We start from the raw sequence: 23,937 nt of genomic DNA, 5'->3' as shown, positions 1-23,937 counted from the left end.
CTAAAAGCTTTACTAGAAAACGGGAGTGTCTCCTCCATCAAACCCTTCCTGACGTAGCCAGTGAGAGATCAACATTCCTCTTTCAGCCTCTATTCCTCGGCACAGTTTTCCATGACCTTTCTTATCCCTTATTCCTGGCCCCCCCAATAGATGAGATGGATCTTTTTTAATCTTCTACATCAGTAACAGATGCTTTATGATTGCATGCTTATTAGTTTTTTCCTTAGACTAAAAAATTTTTAGACAGAGATTGACTCTTGATATATTTTTGTTTCTGATATAATAGCTGGTGTGTGCTAATTTCCCAAATAATGTTGACCAACTAAATTAATGAATCAATGGTTCTGGTATTTAACCCTGTTTCAAATGTGACATGTTGTAATGTATCTCCTACAAGTTTGGGAGCTCTTTGAAAGGATTATTATTTAAATCTCTATACCTCTAAATTTTATATTTCTATATATACCTAGCGTGTAGGCCTCTGTGTAATACATGTTCGATAAATGAATGAAGGACAAATAAGTGAATGAATATGTGTACAGTACTATAATGCAACACTTATCAACCCAGAAAAAACCCTATGATTCTGAGAATCATTTTACTGTGAACAGAACAACAAAACCTTCCAACTTTCTCTCTTAGAAAAACATGCTATTCTGAACGAAACATCTGGGTGAAAATTTCATTTGGATGAATCAATTCTTACCCTGTCATATATAAATTTGTTCTCCGGGTCAATGACTAAATGTCTATATAGGTACTTTGTAAACCCTAAAGCACTCTGACAGATATAAGACCCTGATAAATAAAAACAAAAAATTCCATTTTTTCTGGTGATAGGTTGAGGAGAAAACCTTTAGAGCACAGATTGCAAAGACAAGTCTTGTGGACCGAATCCAGGCTTCCGCCTTTTTTCTACCTGGCAGCAGCACCAAGCTCTCACTTAACTGTTAAAGAGTAGTTACATTTATACAGTCCTAAAATTTCATTCAGCCCTTTGAAGTCAACTGAGAGGCTGATGTGGCCCCTGGTGAAAATGAGTTTGACATCCGTGGTTTAGAGGGTTTTTTTGTCAAGTGTTTGTCACTCTTCAAATTCTTCATAGTTACATATGTGTCTGTATATAATTAATCAGTGGTGTAATTTTCCAGCATATTTGGCTCATTTGCTCAGGATATTCTGGAATGAAAAATGTCAAGATGTTAAAATCATAAAATTACAGCCAAGGAAAATGAGAGACGTTGGAGAAGTCAACCTGATTACACAGAATAATAATTTTTTAATGGACCAAATCCCAATCATAGTTTTGGGAATATGTTTTTCAGACTTAGCTTGCAGATTCATGGCTCCTAATCAGGTTATGGATCAACAATCTACAGGTTAAAAATATTGAGGGTAGATGGATGAGAGACAAGGAAGGGAAAGCTCTGTCTTTAGGGGAATTTGTCACCAACTTCTATCTTAAATTCTTGTTGGATAGCTGGGTTGGTGCTTAAAGGAATTCTCTTGATTTTTGGCCTAAAAATTAGCTGAAAGGTAGACTTGAGTGTCCTCAACTGAGGGTGTACCTCTTTGGAGGAGGAAACATATGAAGTTCTGGGGAGGAATATGAAGTTTGGAAAAGATCTAAGGGTGTGTTTGATACCTCCTCTCCCCACAATGAATCACGGATCTAATAAAACCATTTCATTTCACACATGAGAAAAGTGAGGCTTAAAGGGTTAAATTGACTTTCCCAAAATTTCACAAATAGATTCATGGGAACACTGTACTGAAATGTAAGACCCTATCTTCTATTTCACTCTTATTTTTTTTCTAGTCACACACTACGTACGGATTAAAAAATGTCATATTCGCATGGTGCCTGTGTTCAGAAGGCCTTTGCTATATCTGCTGCCCCTGTGTAATCCTATTGTTAATCTGCTTGCTCAACACACTGCTGGGAGGGCCTTAGTGTCCAAAACTCAGGTTCACAGCGAGCAAGAGAGAGGCTCTCACAGATTTTCATCTTCCTTTACTCCCTGCTGTGTGTTCATGGAAGTATTAAACACTCCTTATTTATGGCCCTGGGGCATTTTGTGAGCACTTATGTTCTCCACCGAAGCACAGTTCACTTATTTGCTGAATTTTGCCTCTTTACATGTGCTCCATAAAGCTATCCACTATGTAGATATAAAACAAGCTTATTATTCCTACTACCAAAAATAACAATTATGTTATTGCAAAAGAAGCAGTCTTTACTGTTAACATTGTTTGGTATGAATTCTCATAATTAGAAACAATAACAAATAGAATTTTGATAATTTAAAATTCACATGCAGATAAATTATATTTATAGGGCTTAAGTGTCAGAACAGGAAAATAAAATTGTCTGGTTACTTTTGTGTATTCTCATTGGGATCATCCTTGAAAATTGTGATAGTGAGCTGAGGTGAATCTACATCTATTACCAGTTAACGTTTCTGTAGATTAGGCAGCATACACTGTTTTGCAGATGTGATTACCAAGACCCAGAGTATTTCACAGCAGCAGGCACCGGGTTGAACTTCACCTGAAACTGTGGTCATCTGACACCAGCCCTGTGCACCTTGTGTGCCCTGTTAGAACTGCATGTCATTGATTTAAACAAGGAAACAGGTGCTGAAAGAGAAATACTGTATGATCTCACCTATAAGAGGAAACTAATCAACAAAACAAATAGGCAAGCAAAATACAACTAGAGACATTGAAATAAAGAACAAACTGAGTTACCAGAGAGGAGGGGGGAGGGGATAATAGGAGAAGCACCATCAAGGAACATGTATAAAGGACACATGGACAAAGCCGAAAGGGGGAGGCAGGGGTGGGCGGGGCAGGGGGGGCATGGTGGGGGGAAATGAGAACTGTACTTGAACAATAATAAAAAAAGAAAGAGAACTGAGCTTACAGATTGATGATCTAAGTATATTCTTACGGTAACTTTATCAATAATCATTCAAACAGCACTTCAGAGTTTAGTGATGCCTTAATAATAGAGCACCTAAATAAGGATAACTAGAAAAAGCTTACAAATTACAAAAAAGAATTCTTAGCACAAGTACTAAACTCTATATTATATTCCACTTAAGTTAGAAATGTTAGGCTCATTGATATTATGGAATCATATAAGCTGATTATATGTCTTAAGCCCCATTACACAGATAGGAAAGGAAAATACCAGAGGCGGCTTCTCACAGAAGGACCATGCGTGGTAGCAGGGTCAGCGGGTTCTTGCTACAGTCCCAGCTATGCTCCTGTCTTGTAGAGTAACTTTTAGGCACGTTGCTTACCATCTCCGAGCCTCAGTTTTCTCTCCTGTAGAATGGGCCTAACAACACTTGTCACCATGTGTGTTTCAGCAACGAGCGACAATGTAATGGGTCCTGAACAATCTCTAGCATATTTGGTACCTCAATAGATCACAGCTGTGGTTTTTATGATGATTATTAACACCATTACTAGTATGTCTATTTATAATTGAGTGTATAACAAAATAAGGTTGGAAAGATGTTTTATTACAATCACTTTCTCCCCTTTTAGCACTAATAAGTTCATGCTATTACAGGGAGGGAGCAGTATTACTGGTAAAAAAGAAGTATTTTATTCTTTCTAAAGACCAATTAGAAACATCAACTAAGGGAGGTGGAAATGGGAGGGAGGTGGGGAGCACTGGGGGGGGGTGGGATGGGGTAGGATTAAAAAATTAAAAAACAGAAAACTGTACTTGAATGAAATAAATTTAAAAAATAAAAAAGAAATTAATTTGTAGGACATACAACAAAAGAATAGGTTAGCTAGAGATAAAATTCTTATGTAAGAAGAAGTGCCTGACAAATAGCTTGGAATGTCAAACCTCTGTGCTCCTTGTTTCATTTCTTTGTACCTCAGTTTTTGGTGTAATAGGAAAGGCCTCTAAGATCTATCTGGTACAACCTTCTGGGCTTCTGTGAGATGCCCTGGAGAAAATCATCACTAGCTCACAGACTAGTAAACCAGTCTTTCTGTACCTTGACTTTGGAACTAATAGAGGTACTAACAGAGGTACAGCACGGATCAGTGTCGTCTAGGAGCCTGGGGGAGAGGAGACCAGTCCTACCTTTGGGTTTGGAGGGTTCTCAAATGGTTCCCACGGAAAGACCCGAAAGGCCAGATGCTGAGGGGGTCAGGTGTTAAAACCCTGGTCCTTGGAGTAACACAAAAGACAAAGGATAATTTTGTATGCCTTGATAAGAATAGAAATCACACACCTAGTTTTCTGTAGCACTGCACCAAAAAAATACTCAAAGTCTTCTTCTATACTTTTAAATATAATAAGAAACACATTGGCAATCTACGTGCCAATTAGTATATATTATAGCCTATAATATATAGAACATAAGATCTTTTTTCCTTACTTGCAGCAAAACCAAGGCAAATGCCCAGCCCAGAACTGTTCAGTGGAAGCCCCTGCTTGGATGCCTGTTCACCACTGTTCTGTGAGTTTGGTTATTTTATTATTCCAAGATTGGTCAGATTGAAGGGGAATTATTTCTACATTTTGAAACAGCCTTAGTGGAATGGGCTGAAATACTCTCTGAAATTTGAGAGTAGAGCAAACCTTTTGAAAGAAGAAAGAATGCCTTTTTAGAAGTTGCTGCATGATAAGAAAGAAATACCATTGATTTGGGAGTCTATGCATTTTGTGGGGGAGTTGGGATAATTTGCAAAGGATTTAACTAAGTGCGTTATCAATTATTTAAATTTGGATAGTCATTAAAATGACTATATTTGCACATCTAATTTTCTAAATAGCTGCATATTCAGTAATACTTGATTTTAGGTGCTTTAGGATAAGGATGCTTTCTCTTTTGTCGTTGTTGTGTTGACTGTTGAATAGAGATGAGCATGCGGATTTACAATTTTCAAGTCTTTCTGGTATAATAATGGCATCTGAATTTGTGTAAAATCTTCCATCAAAAAATTTTCAAGTGCCTTAGAAACAAATAGGCTGTAGGTCATTATTTCTGTGTCACAAATGGAAGATTGAAATGCAAAGGAAGTAGGAATAGTGAATCAATTGTAAAGCTGGGAATAGATCCCAGACCCCCTAACTCTTCCTTTATGAACTCATTCCACTACACTGTGCTCATAAGTGAAGAAAGTGGCTGATTTGTATGATATTCTCTTATACATACAGCGCCTGATAGAAATGACAATGGTTCCTCTGCAAACTGTGTATACTATAACCGACAGTGTGCCTGTCGTAAAATAATTTTTGTGTGATGGGGACAGAGTTGGATATTATTTTTGGGCATTCCCCTCTTTGGACTCGCCTTGCAGGCAATGTGGTGTGCAACACCTTAAGTATTCTCATCTGCTTTTGAGGTACAAGCTGATGAAAGGGGCAGACGGACTAGCGTAGTGCAACTTCTGATTGTATCAGAGGGCAGCAGGCCTGGGGAAGCCTACTTTTTGCTCAGATTGTGTGAAAGGAATGTTTTTGTTCGTCTTGGGAAGGAAGCAAAGGTGGGATTACCTCTGATGAAGGAGAGATGATGAGGCCGAATGTGGAGGCATTCCTGCAGTGTTGAGGCAGCCCAGACTTGAGGGAGACTCGCACAACAAAAATGTCACATTTTCGTGAGCAGATGGTCAGAGGCCAGTGCCTGCTTAGGGAGTCTGCTGACACCAGAGAAAGGATGAGTGTTAATCATTCTATTTTCATCAATCACTCTGTTTACCGTATCTCTGGTATTATGTCACAATTACTGATTTATATGTCTCTTTCTCCAAGGAGACCATGTGCTCTTCAGGGTCCTAGTAGACCTACCTCGAGGTAAATCCCCAGTACATGATGGGAGCTCTGTCAGTGATGGCTCAATGACTGAATCTTCAATCTGTTTCCTTTTTACTAAGTTTTAGTAAATTACCACATTTCTTGGTGAAATAATTACACATATACTATTTTGAATTTTAGGTGGGTGGTTTCCTTTTCTCTCCTTCAAGGGTCCTTTTGTACTTTTTTCTTCACAGTGTACCATTAAGTATGTGTTTTGAGGAATTTTGTTTTCAAACTATTAATCAATAAATTTAGTAATTCAGTTTAGGTGCGTAAGGTACCATGCCAATTGCTGAGGCTACAGAGATAAATAAGATAGCATTACGATTAATAAAATATTCATGTGCAACACCAGTAAGAATTTTTGGTTAGTAACTGCAGTCAATATTTTGGTTCCAAATAAAGAAATTTGGCATTTTAGTTACTTTTTTCAATCTTATTGCAAGCAAATCTATTGTTAGAATTTTGTCTTGAGTTATTAAAAATAATTTTTCACTATTACTTTGGAGTTGGATCTGGGAATTCAAGGTTACGTCTTCCTTCATAGAACATTAAGGCCTAAATAAATAGATGAGTACATTTAAGACCCTTCTTGAAGATCACTAGTCAGAAATGCCAATATTACAGTTTGATTCTCATTGTATGGTCTGGTGGGAGCATCAGAAACTAGGTGTTCTCTTCTTGCTTCTGCCAAGGAATTGGAAGCTGCTGATTTCATAGTTTTCCTTTGACATTTCCTTGCTAGTAATTCCATTTCCAAGTGGGGCAGATGCATTCTGAAGAAGTTGTACACCCCGTAATGATCCTGCTTTCTCTGTGAGTCACCCTGATCCACAGCAGAAGGCTTCCAGTGGCTGTGTTACGAGTCTGCCTCTGGCCTTAACAGACCAACCCCAGGGCCGGCAGCTGATCTCAGCTGGCCCAGGTGGACTCTTTCTCCTGGGGATTTGAAATTTTACTAGAGAAACAGCAAACTGGAAGTTGTCAATACTGAGTCAACGTGAGTGACAAAAGTTTGGAAAAATGCCGTGAACCTCCATTGTTCAGGTCCCTAGAGCTGCTCTGGTTCTACCCTTCTGAGGTTTTGCTTACTCAAGTCTCTCTTTGGTTTTGTAAAAAGGTCACCATAACCTGTTGATAATCAATAAGTTACTTTCACTCCCTCAAGTTATCTAGATTTTGTTTGTTCAAGGGAGTTTAATATATCTTGGATTTATTTGCAATCAAAGAGAAAAGCTAAACATCTTAATTACTAACCTTAGTCAGCAACATTTATGGAGTTCCCACTAGAGCTGATGTAGTGGGTAGTCGTCTTAGATGGAAGAAATCACTGAGAATACTGAGATTCTCATAATTTATAATAGTATATTTATGCTAAAAATCTGATTATATACAGTGCTTGGGTACATAAAAATGACAAAATTATAATTTGATAGTGACTTAATCCACATGATAGAATAAAACATATATATAGGTAAATATATAGTTAGCACAAGCATATATCTATATAACAAAAATGTACATATGATATATAGAGTAGTTGTGATACTAATTTCCATTTTTTTTACCTCTCAGGAAATAGAAAATATCTTAGCTTCATGTGTTTAAGAAAATGTCTTGTCTGTCTCAAATTCTCCATAGACTGAAGCAGGTTATAAATAAATGAATACGTACTTACATTCATAATAAATGGGTAGCCTTTGTTATCCTTATGCATTCAAGTTCAATTGATTCTTTCCTACATTCCTTTCCCCAGTGCCCTATTCTTGTTCTTTGGTGTTATGTTCTGGAATGATTGTATTCTTATAATTGGGCTTTATTACTTTTTCAAAGGAGCCTTGGTCTTTGTGTGTGCATTTGCCCCAGGTTCATTTTAAGTGCAGAGCTTTTATCGCTGGTTTTCCTAAGAAGTCTCTCCAAATTGCTTTGCAAATGCCTGTCACCAGTTAAATATTGCCTTGAAAATGGCTTCTATAACTATTTGCTCAGTCTCCTCCTGGAGGCTTTTTTTTTGTGTGTGTGTCTGTGTGACACTCTATACCTCTATAATAATGAAACCAAGAAGTATTTTTAAAGACTTTTCCTCTTATCCAGAACTATAATGTACAGTTTGGGGTTAAAATTGAATAGAAATTTTACCTTCAGTAACTATACAGAAGCCTGGGCATAATTATACTTCCTGAATAGGTATAAATTAAATATCTTCCCTAGTGAGAATAATGACAGTTGCATTACTTATCAATCTCTCCATCTCAGTTACTTCAAGCACTAGAATGTTCCCCTCCTCACCTAGGTACTTTAAGTTAAATAGGATTGTATGCCTTATTAGTTTGGATGATCACAAATATGGACACAGTTGGTATCCTGAACCCCTGCCATTTGTAAACAAATGAGAAGAGACTCCCAGATTCTGGGTCTCAGGGAAGACAGGTAGGTCTCTGAATCTGGAGTGAACTAGGCTAAGAGTTCCTGACACTTGGAAATAATGAACTTTGGACTTGACTAGCTATAGGAGACTTGTGTGGCTGCTGCATTTCAGGACATGTCTCTACAACACTCAGTATGGCTATGGCCTACACGTGAATTTGATCACTTTGAGAAACTCCCCAAACATAAGCCTTAGTTACTGGGAAGTACTAAGAAATGCTGTAATGTGTGATTTTATTGAATAAAAATAGGATCTATAAGTACACATGATTTTTCTAGAATATTTGCTTTGTTTCCCTGCATGTTTAAACATCCCTAATTTGCTGGAAATTAAAAAGAAATAATGCTATGAGAGGTGTTTCTAAAGGTTTAGTTGAAAATAAAATCCCTGCCCTTATGAAGTTAATTATGGATATTATTATATCTATATATCTCTATTGTTAAATAATATCCATCCATAAATATATATGTGAAATGTTTTTTTAAAGGCATGTAAGCATTGGCAAAATATAACATTGCACTCTGAATACATCAACTCTCATTTACTTACTCAAGAAACATTTACTGAGCACGTATTATATGTTGTAACTGACCTTGAATTGCTCCAGGTATACAGGAAATAATACATGTCAATAATTGTTATCCTGAGTAATATATGCTTTAATAATGGTCTATACAAAAATTATAAGTTTGCAGAATGTAAAGTTGTCTTGAGATGGATTTTGAAGACAGAAGATGCAATACTTGGTGACAGTTCAGTATATAAGCTTTAGAATTGAATAAGATTTGCCTTACTCTATGAACTCTGCCACTTACTAACTGTATGAACTTGCACAGTGTACTACTTAATCTCTCTTAGTTTATGCACGCAACCAGATATTTTGAGATTTACATGAGATAATTCATAGCTCACGTTAACATCACTTCTGGACATAGCAATTTCTTGGTTAAGTGGTAATAGGAAAGAAAGAAAAAAGACAAGTCACTCCTGAAGAAAGTGGATGGGGCACAATGAATTGGTGAGAGAGAACACACAAAAATATAGGCAATAACTTGTTAGTTTAGGACAATTTATTTAGAAAGGCTCTTTCCTCAGAAAGAGATTCAGGCTGGGATAGGAAAAAGTTTCAGGAGGTCATATACAACAACTCTTTGAGACTTTGAAAGCAGGAATATTGACTCTCTTAAAAAGAAAGCATTTTCTCTCTGATAGGCAGGAAGTAACTGATGACATAGGAATGTCATATTAACAAGAGATGTCTGTATTCTGAGTAACATCAGGCCATTTTCGACTAATGGGCCTGGATGCCCCTTCTAATTTAAAAAACATTTTAACATTTCCCTACTGTGTCTTTCTAGATTATGAAAGTAATTTTTCTTTTTTATGGAAAATCAATGAAAAGAGATGCTCCTCAAAGAAAACAGAGATGTTCTTTTAAAGTGCTAATTGTTTCAGCGTGTTCTCCTAGAGAACCTCACATTACCCATAGCTGGAATCACTCACTGTAATTGAAACCAGTTAGTACAACGTGCATAAGCTGTTCTGTAAGAGTCCTAAAGGGCGTCTTTCCTCTTTTTTGGTAGCTCCTCCTCCACTTTTTTCCTCTACATGTTATTGTGTGACCTCATTTTCTATACAGCTCACATAAATACCCGGACATGGCACTTAAAATCATCGAAACCAGTCATAAAATAAAAAATGTTGCATCTGCTCTTTGGAAGTTTGCACAGTTTCTGTGAACACAACATCCCCTGGGCTAATTCTTCTGCTGGGAAATTACACCCAGGATGGCTTTGATGAGTATTGTCTTTCCAAAGACTAGATACAATTTTTATTTTTTAGGGCAAGGTTTTCATACCATCAACGGTTCCATTATAGAACAAAAAGTCAGGACATTATCAGATGATCACAGTTTTAGGAAAATTATGGAAAATTGCAGACCTTAAATTGGTCTGCCCCAGGATAGAGATGTCTGGCCTTATGGGGATAGCCATGGGGTTAGAAAAGAATCCATAGGAGAAATTATCTCAGAAAAATCACAAAACACTTTAAGAAATGAGAGCTCTGTGGAATGGCTCTGATTCCAATTTTGTTATAGGCTTTAAAATCGAGGAGAGAATGATGAAGAACAGACTGACACAGGGTACATTCCTTTTTCTTTTACTCTCTTCTGGCACTTAAGGTACTTTGAATTTGAAAAAGGACCCGGGAACTATACTACTCATGTCAAATAATTTTGATGCACTGATCTTTGAAAAACGCCCAGAAAGGGAATCGACAGTATTTATTGGGTAAGGGGTTTGTTAGTTCATGGAGGAGATGAAATGGCATTCCTAGCACACACAAACACCACACAGGAGGATAGACCAGGGACATGTAAACATGCTCCTTGCATGCCCTGGGCAAACAGATGAAGGTTGCAAGTTCTGAGGTTGCTGTCAAGATCTGAGAAGCTAAATGGAGGAGTGGTAGTTAGCCATCTGGGAGCAAAAGATAGACCCACAGTAACACTGAAGTCAGCAAAGTTGACGTCTGTGTCCCCAGCAGCCTCTCTATGGACCTTTCCATTTTTCCCTAGAATTCCCTCTTCACCCAAATTGACAGATTTTTAGGGCCTCAGTATTCACCTCCCTCTCCCCACATTTTCTTCTATGCCATGCAGCCAAAGATTTGATGGAACATAGAATTAGTGTAAATCCTCACGACATTCTTGCTATGTATATTTGGGATATTTCGTCATTGTTTTCTACCAGTGTTCCTTTTAGTTTTGCTCACAGCTGCACTGAGATATAATTCACACACTATATAATTCACTTATTTGAAGTGCACATGTCAATTCAATGATTTTCAGTGTATTCACAGAATTGGGCCACTATCACTACTGTCACTTTTAGGACACTTTGCTGATCTTAAAACAAACCACATACTGAGTAGTAGTAACTCCCCATCCCCTCCCTCTTCCTTCAGCCCCTCATAATCACTTATCACTAAAATAGGCAAATCACTAAAATAAGCAAATTTACTTGCCTATTTTACACATTTCCTATAAATGGAATTATACAATGTATGGCCTTTTGTGGCTGGCTTCTTAGCATAGTTTTTTACAGGTTCATCCATGTCATTGTAATATGCATTTATTCATTATTACTATAGCTTGCCAACTGCTACTTCATTTTATGGATATATGATATTTTGTTTATTCGTCAGTTGGTAGACACTTGGTTGTTTTCCCTTTTCAAAATTGTGAATGTGCTACTATGAATATTTGCATGCAAGTTACTGATTCTCTTGGACGTATACGTAGGAGCGGCCTTGCTGGGTTCTATGGTAACTCTGTTTAAGTTTTGAGGATTTGCCAGACTGTTTTGTAAAGTAGTTGTGGTATTTTACATTCCCACCAGCAAGGTATAAGGGTTCAATTTCTCCATATCCTCATCATTTGTTATCATCTCGACATCACCAACATTTGTTATTATTGATCTTTTTTGTTATAGTCATCCTAGTGGTTATGAAGGGATGTATCCCTTTGTGGTTTTTATTGCAATTGCATAATTATTAGTGATGAACATATTTTCATGTACTTATTGCCTGTTTATCTTCTATAATAAATGTCTATTTACATCTTTACTTATTTTTAATTTGGAGGGTTCTTTTAATTTTTGAGTTGTATAGTTCTGTATACATTCTTGATACTAATCCCTTATGAGATATATAATTTTTTAAATATATTTTATTGATTATGTCACTACAGTTCTATTTCTCCCCTTCATTCCCCTCCACCCTGCACACCCCTCCCCCCATCCCCCCCTTTAGTTTATGACCACGTGTCTCAAGTTCTTTAGATTCTATATTTCCCATACTATTCTTGCCCTCCTCCCTATCTATTTTCTACCTGCCATCTATGCTACTTATTTTCTGTACCTTCTCCCCCTTCTCCTCCTCCCACTCCCCTGTTGCTAACCCTCCATGTGAGAGATATATAATTTTCAAATCTTTTGTGCCACTCTGTGGATTTTCTTTTTACTTTTTGATGGTGTTATTTGAAGCACAAAAATTTTAAATTTTTTGAAGTTCAATCTGCATATCATTTTTAGGAATATTACCATCTTAACAATTTTAAACCTGATCCCATGGGTATCTTTCCATTTATTTAGGTCTCCCTTATTTTTTTCCAACAATATTTTATAGTTTTTAGAGTACAAGTTTTATACTTCTTTTGTTAAATTTATTTAAAAGCATTTTATGGTAAAATTGTTAATGCTATTAAAAATTTGGTTGTTTTCTAAATTTCATTTTTTAATTGGTCATTGATAGTGTATGGAAATGCATTCAGGTTTTTTGTTGTTGTTGACCTTTTACCCTGCAATCTTGTAGAAGTTATTAGTTCTAATAGCTTTTTAGTAAATTCCTTAGGATTTTCCATATACCAAATTATGCCATCTGCAAAAAAAGAGTTGTATTTCTTCCTTTCTAATGTGAGTACATTTTATTTCATTTTTTGCCCAATTGCCTTGTCTAGAATATTCACTACAATATTGTATAGAATTAGCAAGAATAGACATTCTTGTTTTGTTTATGATTTTATGGGAAAGTATTCAGTGTTTCATCATTAACTGTGATGTTAGCTATGAGTATTTTTTATAGATGCCTTTTAGCAGGTTTAGGGAGTTTCCTTCTATTAATAGTTTGTCAAGTGGTTTTATCATGAATGGGGGATTTTTATTTGTTTGGTTTGATATTTGTCTTTAACACCTGCGATTTTAACATACTGAAAGTATGCCTTGGCCTTTTATTGAAAACACTAAGCAGGACTTTTCTAGGATTCCTGAAAGCACAATCTACCTACTCAAAATCTGCACCTGAATTTGCCACAGGATAGCTCTTTCCTTGTTTGACAAATGAGAAAATTGAATCTCAGAGAAGTGCATTGTGGGAGGGGGCATCAGATAACCAGCATGCAGGGCAGATAGATGAGTCCTTTGGGTAACCAATCTGATCCTGGTTCTGACATTGTTTACCATCTCTCATGACCAAACTATCACTCTTGAGTTTGCTGTGGAAAACAATTAAATTAGAAGAGACTGGTTTTTCAGTAGCTGTGCCTTGTGTCATGGAAGGTACCATCTGGACTCTATGCACTGCAGTGTTGGGCAACATCTTGGTAGCACAGTAGCACATCCAAAGGTCTTCTTTCACAGTACTATCAAGATCTTCTATGTTACCTGATTTATTTGAAGAAGAAGGCCATGTAGATAACCACCAGGTAAAGAGAGTCATAAACTTGACTATTTAGAAGTTCAGTTTTGTCCTTCCACTGAGAGTTAAAGGGGTTTCAATAATAACGGGTTTTCTTCAGGTGGGTTGTTAGGCTCTGTCTTCTCTCTCCTTGGTTTCATCATTTGCTGTAGGAACTGCATATGAACTGTTCCCTGAGGGATTGTTCCATGACTGAACTAAAAGCTACAGCATTACTTTTCACAGGTTTGTAGAGGGATACTAATACAGACTACGTTGATTTAATAATCTATATATTATTGAGAATAAAGAATGCTGTACTGTGATGGACTGATGGACTTTCCAATGCAAGGGCTTTGTCTCACTGTCCAGAAAAATCCCTGGAAAAACTGAACGTTTGTTCTGAAACTGATTTGAAGGAGCTTCAGCTACAGTTACTGAACAACACTGTGCTTGTTTAGCATTCAAAAACCTTAACATGTAGTATAAAGTGAAAATCGTTTAGAAATGAAAACAGAAGTGACATTGACATGCACTAAATTGGTATTTCCTGGTCACAACTAATTTCAGAGTATCTACCCATTTATTGCCTCACTGTGGACTACTTAATATTTCTTAGGCGCATGTATTTGGACATGAGAGATCCATGATATCTTATTTCTGAACCTATTTAGATAAATTTCTAATAATTATGGCTGCTTATTACCTAATCCATTGGGAGATCCAGATAATGAGAGTAAGAGTATTGAAATTCAATAGAAGACATTATAAAAGCCTGGTTTGTTAGCCACCATGGGAAGTGACAGCCAGCAGTAGAGAAAAAAGGATTAAAAGTGAGCACAAGCCCTTAAACTCTATGAGATAATTCAATGGTGGGGCACTGGTACATAACAACTTGATATTTTAGATGATGTTCATAAATGTTGGCCATAAGTCAACACATAAAAAAATAAAATTATATTTGCATATTTTTTTGGAGAAGAATCACCCTGGTGACTTCTAACTGTGGCTGCTAAAAATATAGCAAATTTTAAAATGTTCAGAATATGAAACATACTTTAGAGGATAAACTTTAATTCTCTAGTAGATTCATGTTTGTGAACACTTCTTTCTTTGATGATTCTGACTGATGAGCAGACATGTTTCAACTTGCACAGACTTTCAGGGTGGTGAATTTCTCTCTTCTCCAATGTGAGTAACTGAGGTAGTGGTTTGAGTTTGTGGTGAACATGAAAGTTGGTGAGGGAGTGCAAGAGGCTGACTGCAAAACCAGAAGTTCTGGTGATTTGTAAAAGGAGAGTTGCCTTGGGTTCTGTACTGCCACTGATTTTTAACACTTGTGAGACATTCACACGTATTGGTGTTACATGGGCATTCAGTGGTGGTTAACATTCTTTCCACTTAACTCTTCACTCATGACTTCACTCATCACTAGCCATATGAACCTGAGTAAGTAAGTCTCACTTTTCTCATTTGTGAAATAATAATAATAATAATAATAATAATAATAATAATAATAGATACCTACCATGTAAGATTCTTTTCAGAATTAAAGACAATATATGCTATATGCCTCAATCAGTGCCTGGCACATAGTATATACTCTATATATGTTAATTTTATTATTAATACTTATTATTTTCAATGCTAGAGAACTGAAGATGGTTACAGTTTAAGATCTATATTTGTTCCACAAAAGCATTCTAGCAATGAACTGTCAGACAGCTTGACTGGCATTCTACTTACCTCTAAAAAGTGTAAGATGTAATCAAAAGGTATGAAATTGAATGTTTAAATAAGTTAGTGTTCTTTTTTAAAATCCTCACCCAAGGACATTCTTATTGATTTTAAAGAGAGAAAAAGTGAGGGAGAAAGAGAGTGAGAGAGACATCAATGTGAGAAAGAAACATCAATTGGTTGGTTGCCTTTTGGTTATGTCCCAGCTGGGAACCAATTTGTAACCCAGGCATGTGCCTTGACTGGGAATTGAATCCATAACCTTCCAGTCTATGGGACAATGCCCATCCAGCTGAGCCACACTGGCTAGGGTAAGCTATTTTTTTAAAAAGCAGAAATGTTTGATTTTTTTCTTACAGTAATTTCTATTATAATTTCTATATCTTTGAAAGTTACTTCTGAACTCAGAGCCTTTGTTGTATTTTTGGGGTATCTGTGCCCCTGAAAAGCATTTTAGGAGGGAGGTTTCCAGCACTATGTGGTTAAAGAGCCTCTGAAACATATATGATTGGTTTGGTTTTGGAGTACCATGTCCAGCACAACTATGCTAGAATCTCCCCTCCTTTTCAAGAAACAAAGTTAGTGCATGTCTTATGAACACCCCTGGGTACCTCTCCTTAGCTACCGTATTATTCTCTTTGATGTGTTTAGATCACTGTAGAACAACCACAGACACCATCAAATGCTCTTGATTTGGGTGTTTGTTGCTGGTCATAGACCAGCTATAGATATGAGTCATGAGTGACAGCTCTTCCGAGTGAATAATCCTGCCTTGAAAACCTCATACTGCACATGTATGCTAGAACCTGGCCCTATAACAATATTCAGGGGTGGATGTATTAAATAACATTTTTTAAATTTAAATGGTAAGCCATGTAGCATATGAATAGGTAGTAATTAAGTGGTAATTATTACAAGCCTTTAAAAGTATTTTTTCTTTGTGTTTTTTGGTACATTACAAATTATTTATAATGGACCTAGAAATTTCAGGAAAAAACAACAAAAAATGTTGTTTAAATGACTGGATTATATATTTAAAAAAAGATATGGAGGTATTCTTGCCAAAGATTTTTTTGTACCTGCTTACTATTCTGACTTTCTTGCTCTTTTGATTGTGCTCAGCCTTGCTCAGGCATGTCTTGTTAGATTTAGGCTCAGCTGGTCCAAACAAGGGAAGCTATTCCACAAGGCCAGGTCTGTAGCCACAGCCAACAACCAGTACAGAACAAGTATCGATGCCAAACTTCTCGAAGCAGCCTCTGGCTTCCCCAGACTGCTGTGGAATTGTACCAAATGTTTGGACAAACTTCTGCCTGGGGGAAACTTATAGCAGCACTTCACACAGATATGTGACAGTAATTGTTCCAGCTCCTCAATGAGGTCTTGTTGGAAGCAGGCAGCATAGTCCCATGACGGCCTTCTAAAAACAGCCCCATCCAGCCTGCATTTTGGGGGTTCAGCAAGAAAAGGACAACAATTCAGCTAATCAGTTCACCTAAACTTGAGTATGACTGGAGTGGGTGGAAAAGGAGCAGGTTTAAAAATAAGCATTCTTTCATTATAGTGATGAAGAAAAGTTGATACAAACATTTGACTATTTTATTTACTGACCCATATATTTTCAACCAACTCAGAACAAGTACTTTATTTGCAAGTCTGGATTGGCTAAATCTCTAACCTACTAGAGAGAAATGCTAATCAATCTTGATGGCTATTTTAGATTGCATTTTGGTAAAGTAAAAATTTTCCATAATTTAGTATCTACAACTTAATTAAACAACACATCCTATAAATATCTTCTCTCTGAAGATGTTAATACTTTGTTGGAAGAATCATTTTGTTTGTGCAATGCATTTGGTCATACACCACTGTTCTTTAGGTTGTGTCAGCATATTTATTTAAAAAATGTACTCTATTTATAACTTGGAGGCAAAATTGCATTCTGAGCTAAAACTCAATGTCCAAAGTCTTTGTCCAAACACAGTTTTCTAGTGTATACATGGATTGGAAATCTCATGCCTCTCTGAAAGCTTGAGATCTATAGGGAGACCTGTAAGATTCCAACAAAAGAATCCCATCCTTTGCAGTGCGTTGTGCATGAGGACAGTCCACACTATCTGGGAAGGAAACTGGGCTGTGGGAGAGGATACAGTTTTTTGCAACACTGTGCTGCAGGACCAGGTACTTGGGCCTTATTTTTGGTTGCACTATTTGAAGTAGTGCACTGAGCATGGAAAGAGCTCAGTGGAAAGAGCATGGACTTTGGAGTCACCTGGAACTCTGTTGGAGTCCTACCTCCACTGATTACTTAATTTGGGAAAATTTCTTCACCTCTTTAAGCCATGTATGTGGATTGATTGAGGTGACATACATGAAACTCTAGCACACCGTTCATTTTCTTCTTTTTTGATTTATGGTGTTGTTCAAAGCTACTGACTGACTTGCTTTTTCTCTACTGTTTAGGGTACTTTTTCTGAAAGCTCACTTTTTAAAAATAAGTGGCTATCCTTGCATTTCTGTTGCTGAAAAATAACATACTAAGCCAAAGAAATGATAAGATGAATTACAAGGTCATCCCTAAAAAGAGCAAATTATTGTACAGAGTGTAAGGACATCTCAGTTATAGAATGGATAGAAAATTACCCCTTACTGCCCACAAATCTCTACTTTGGGGACTTTCTATGCTTTCTCTGTGGCCTTGTACTATGTAGACAGAATTAGCCCAAACCACCCACCCAGTCCCCATGTGCAGGCATATGATAGGCCTGTGACTGAGGCTGGCAGAAGGAATGTGGCCTTTTGCAAATGAGGAGAAATGTCCTTTTTTACCACTATCTGTTTAAAGAAAACAACAATGAAAAAGAGAAATTTTTAATTCATCAGAACTATTCCCTTACCCGTAGCTAGCTAGTTTATCACCTCCACGTGTTACATAAAAAAGCCTGAGGCTTCTGTAGCCCACCACCATTGTTCCTGCTCATCCAAATCCATGTATGTGTCTATCTTTTCTCCCTTCCCCCTTCATTAATCCCATAAATATCTACAGGGTCCCTGCTGTATTTCAGACACGATACTAGGCCCTATAAACTCATAGTCTGAGGTGAGGCACATACATTGTGCCTGACTTCAAGGAGGAAGCGGCAATAAGTTAAAAAATCACACAAGTGAAGATAAAGTTGCAGTTTTGATTAGAGCTACAGAGGACATATTCATAAATACTGGGTAAACTGGGAGTGCATTTGAGGAGGCATTGATGTAGGAAGGGAGGTATGGGTTGGCTTCCTTAAGGGAGTGCTAATTAAACTAAAATGGGAAAAGTAGGTTCAAAAGCAGAGAAGTGAGAGGATGTATTCAGGCAGAGGAACTACAGGTACAAAATTCTATGGCAGAAAGGAAAGTGCCCTTTCTGAGGAGCCGTGAGGCCAATATGGCTGGAGTGCAGAGAGTACATTAGAGAAAGTTTGGGGAGGAAGGGATTGGGGAGGGAGGCATGAACCAGACAATGTTTAGGATTTCAGTGAAGTATTTTAAGTAATTGGAGAGAAGGGAGAAGATTGGGTAATGTGGTCATAGTTGAATTTTTTAATCATCACTGTGGCTGCTATGTGGAAATGAGGTCGTAGAATGAAAGGAAAGGTATGGCTAAACACAAAGCAAAACAAAAAGACTAGTTTTGAAGCTTCTGGAGAAGTCCAGGCAAAAGATAGTAGTAGCACAAATAGGATGTTGGTAGAGATGGGGAAACCTGAATGGATAGGACATAGTTAAGAGCAAACAGGCCAGGACATGGGGATTAACTGTACTTGGGAGTGGTAAGAGGAAGGGAAGTGACAGAGATGACTCCTAGTTCCCTGGCTTGAATGAAACAGTGCATACAAGTATCATTTACTGAGCTCAGGGCTTCTAGAAAAGGTTCACTTTAGGTGTAGTAGGATTGTGAAATCCATTCTGGACAAGTTAAGTTTAAAGAATCCTTAAGACACCAGGAGAGATGTCTAGTTTGCTTATGAACATGGGTGGGAGGTTGGTAGCTGGTAAGAGACTCAAGGTCAAGAACGTTTTTATTTTTGTGGGTGAAAATGAGAATACTTTAAAGCTTATGTGTCTAAGAAACCAACTGAGTTAGGGAGTGAGAAGTGTTCCAATGGGTAATTCATCAAAGAAGTCATTGATAGAGTAGCTTCATTAAAGTGGAAGGGATGGAAGAGGGGTTGAAGAGATAGGATGTTTACAATATATGTGTTAGAATAGTAAAATCTTATGGCTCATTTAAAAATGCTGCTGGGGGGTATTGTTGGAACAAGAGGTTGAATATGCAATAGAGAATGCCTAATCAATGTAAATGATGCCCTGGAAGATGGAAGTGGGTGAGATCCAAAGACCACGTGCCATAGTTGGTCTCTAATGTAAGTAGAGACACATATATGTAAGTACATATGTGTCAAGATACCAGTATGTTTGCATGTTTATGGTGGGGAATCAAGAGGAATCCAGTCTGATGGCTTCTGTGTACTCTGTGAAATAGGAAGAGAGAGAATAGCCACTTGCTGACAGTGAGCAGAGAGGTGGGAAGAGGAGGGTGTCAGACATTGGAACTATCATTACAGAGAATGGGAGGATGAGATTGCCAGAAAAATGAGGCTGCCTAGACACGAGAATGGCTTTTAGAGAGCAATTGAATGTTTAGCCCCGTAGCAGAAGTTTTCTGACTAGACCCACTCCGCAGCGTGGTCTCTGTGTTTTGAATTCTCTCAGCTGTCATACAGAGGCAACCTCTATCACTTCACATCAACTGACTCGTTTCATATTGGCATGATTCAGTGGCTCTGTTGTACACGCATGTTGAATCTCAGCCAAAGAAGAGAGCAACTCAAGGACAGGGAATGTGGCTCCACAATGCTTAATAGAACACTGTGCCCATTATGGGGGTTTTAAGAGATAATTAAAGGCTTATGAATATTAAAAGGGTTTATTAAGCATCTGTCAAATATAGGGCATTCTATCTTGGGAACTTAGGGCAAGGACATAATTTCTTGGTTTATATATGGTTTTATGTAATAAAATATATGGATGACCATCCTTACCTGTGTCAATGAAAAGGATGACTTTTTTAGACCAGTCTAAGTGTTGTCTTTGAAGCCTCTCCCAACCTCCAGGTTCTCCTTGAGCCCTGCCAAGATTATTGTAGCACTTATAACACAGAAGAATGTTTGAATGTTCATTTGATTTTCTTCCACATTAGTCTGACTCCTTATGAAAAGTGGCTGAATCTTACTTTTCTCAGAGCTCAACCTAGGACCTAGTGTATGTAAGATGCCAGTAGAAGATCCTGAAATTGAAACACATGATATTCAACAGATAAACACAACAGAAGTTATACTGATTCTCTTCATCACCTTCACCTCAGGGAAGACCTGTTCCTCCCTCAATTCTCCTTGTCTCACTGTTTACCTAGTTTCTTAAACTAGAAACTCAGGATTTCCTTTAATTCTTCCTATTTACTTCCCTTTCACATTTAATCCATCATCATTCTTGTGTGATGTACCTTCAATTGTTTGTAGAATTTATCTCCATTCTGATACCACTGAAGTCTAAACTAGCATCATCTCTTAATTGGACTATATCAACAAGATGAGATGCTAGATTTTGGCTGGTGAGCACACAATGAAGATACAGATGTGATAAAGTTGTATACCTGAAATTTATATACAGCAAGTAATCAATGTTACCCCAGTAAATTTAAAAAAGAAAAACAAATCAACTTTGTCTTCTTTTATCTGCCCCTCCCCCAACAAGCCACTATTCATCCATCAGCCCAAGTAATCTGAAAAATATGAATCTCATCATCTTGCTCTCCTCCCTTACTTAGAACACTTTAAGGGCTTTTCATTACACTAAGGAAGAATGCATTTTGCACTTTGTGAAATGATGTCATCAAATCCTTGTATGGTGTGGCTTTTGCCTGTCTCCTTTAGTTCATGACATAGCAGTCTTACCTTCAATTGTTGGCACTAACAGTAATGGCTTTCTTTCACTTTAAGCTCCAAGGACTTCCTATATTAGTACCTTTGCAACACTGTTTTATATACTTGGAACATTCTTCACATACTGAATGGCTGATTGGTTTTGTCTCTACATCTCAACTTAAATGTTTCCTTTCTAGAGATGTCTTCTCTGTCCGCAAGTACTTCCTGGGGGATTCTCTCTACTTCTAAATACTTATTGTTTTCCTTCAGGAACCCTTGTCACAATTTGTAAGTGTGTATTATTTGCTTATATGTCTTTTATATTGTGAGCTCCACAATGGCCAGAATTTGTCAATTCTGTTCACTGTAGTATACCCAGTAACCAACACAATGCCTATGGTATTACGTTTATTAAACATTTATTCAATGAATTAATGCATAGATGCATCAATGAGTGAATAAAAATAAATCACTGGATGGGTAGAGGATGGATGGTTGGATGGATGGATGGATGAATAGAGCAGGAGGAATAAGACAACTTGACCTTACAGGGTTATTGAGAGGATAACATGGAAAGGAACACAAAAAATGTTTGAAAAGCAAAAGACATATATTGTTATTAAGCATTTATATTATGTTACACTTGCTGTATCCTGAGTTGTGTCATTGCTTTATGTTCAGTTTTCTTTTGTTCTACTAAAAACAAAAGATTTAGAGCTCATTACAATTGATTTTCTAGCTAATTTTGCTAAGAAGCAGCTTATTAATATGTCACAGTTAATTATTGAAATAAGTTTCTTCGTAAAATAAGACTCAAATCTGATGACCTTTGGATGATTGTACATTCATGTGTGTGTGCACACAATACATACTAGTATGGTACATTGAGCTCATAGAGAATTATGATGTGCCTTTTCTTTCTCATCCTACGATACTGCTTTAGTTGAATTGCTTTTCTTTACACAGTTAAGTCCAGTTTTGAGAGCTACTAGGTCTTCATGCCAAGCAATATTTGGTTGAATTATTGTTTCCTCTGGCTTCTTGGCCTTTCTTCATTCAGTTGTCCATTTCTTTTTGTTATGTAGGTTTTCTTTTACTTTCAAATTTCATATCACAGACCACTTAGTGTAGTGCTCATATTAAGTAGAAAAGGACACCTCAATTTTCTCACTCTTCTGTGTCGTTTCACTTCCTATGTTTCAAAATGTTTGGGTTCTTGAGAATAGCTTATTTGATAAGTAGAATTTTATGCATGTTAGAAGGGGGGGAAAGCCCTAACAAAAGTGAACACTTAACTTCAACTCCATTATGCTAAAGATAGGCTCAAATTTATTATGATTGTTGAATTCCAGACTCGATACTACTGATTTATACTAGCACAAATTAGACTTAACTCTGTCAAAAAATTAGAATTATGGATATCCAGGCAATTAGGTATTATAAGACTACGAGTGTAAAAAACATATAGCTGATTAAGTGTATATCTCCTATTATTCTAAGAGCACATAAACTAGAAAATGTTCATGTTTTGTTTTAATAACTCTTCTCTCTATTATCCAGTCACATAGAATTGATAATAATACTACTAAGACTATTCACACATTCAATAGACATATCTTAATTATCTGTTATATATCAAACACTTTTATAAAAAGGCACTGTGATGAATTGTTTAGGAACAAGGACATTGGTGTCATAGTTCCAGTGCTTCTTAATTGTGTGACCTTGGGAATAGCTTACTCTTTATGTGATTTTATTTCCTCACCTATGTGGTAAGTTTTATCAAAGAATTAAGATATAAATAAAATATTTTCTTCAGGCTAATATAATTAAATTATAAAATCCTTAACATAGATCATAGCATAGAATAAGTACTTGATAGATGATAACCATTCATAGTATAGTTCCATTACTTATTCCCATTTTTAAAATACATATGATTATTTTAGTAAATGGCTCCTTTTCATGATAATGTCATAATTGTACATTTTAAAGTAAATAATAGTTTTGGTATAGATGTAGATGATAAGATATATTAAGAAAAATGAATCAGGCGTGTTACTTTATAGTGAGCACCCTATTGCACTGACATCACTTAATTCCTTGTGAGGTACTTACTTTGTTGTTGGCTCTGATATTGAACCCAAACCTGCCACCCTATAAATTGAACCCATTTGTCCTCATTATTTTGTCTATCCCCAGTCTGTGGCCTCATGAAGTCCTGATCTAATCTGTAATAGCATGGCATGGTCAGGGAGCTGCATGTTGTCTAAGTAGCCAGAGAATATGTTGCAAGATGCAGAGACTGCTGAGAAGGACCAGGTAGGAGCCAGATCATGAACAACTTTGATCACTAAGGTGTTTTTATTTAAATGGAACAGATTACATGAGAGGAAAATGTATCAAGCTAATCTTGAGACTAATCTTGAATGGGGCATGGTTTAGTTTGTTCTATTAATAGATAATAACACAATAACTATATACACACTCCAGTGGATGTTCATGGTGTTACAGTTTATAACATAATTGAGAAGGCAACACACATACACAAAGATACCAAACAATTATAGACAGGATATATTAAGTTACAAAGGAAGGACAATGACAGTTTTCCTTCAGATATTCAGAGGAGGAAAAAACAGTTTCTAGAATCATCAAATGCCCTTGAGATAGTATCTAGGAGTTTCAATATTCCTAAGACTAATTTTAGAATCCCACAACTAAATATACTTGCA

General features: G+C 36.8%; 1 protein-coding gene across 8 annotated transcripts in view; it reads left to right on the top strand.

Moving 5' to 3' along the window:
• DLG2 (discs large MAGUK scaffold protein 2) overlaps positions 1-23,937 on the top strand; it is a 1,926,133-nt gene that overhangs the window by 381,922 nt on the left and 1,520,274 nt on the right. For all 8 annotated transcript variants that reach the window (XM_053670841.1, XM_053670838.1, XM_053670836.1 and 5 more), the window contains one exon: positions 4,419-4,493. In XM_053670841.1, the coding sequence (XP_053526816.1) occupies positions 4,419-4,493 (75 nt within the window). The remainder of the gene's footprint in view (positions 1-4,418; positions 4,494-23,937) is intronic.

The sequence above is a fragment of the Artibeus jamaicensis genome, unplaced genomic scaffold, assembly GCF_021234435.1.
Source record: "Artibeus jamaicensis isolate MK-2021 breed Jamaican fruit bat unplaced genomic scaffold, CSHL_Jam_final contig_64, whole genome shotgun sequence".
Taxonomy (NCBI): domain Eukaryota; kingdom Metazoa; phylum Chordata; class Mammalia; order Chiroptera; family Phyllostomidae; genus Artibeus; species Artibeus jamaicensis.
Note: the sequence above shows the minus strand (reverse complement) of the source record. Positions and strands in the feature narration are given on the sequence as shown.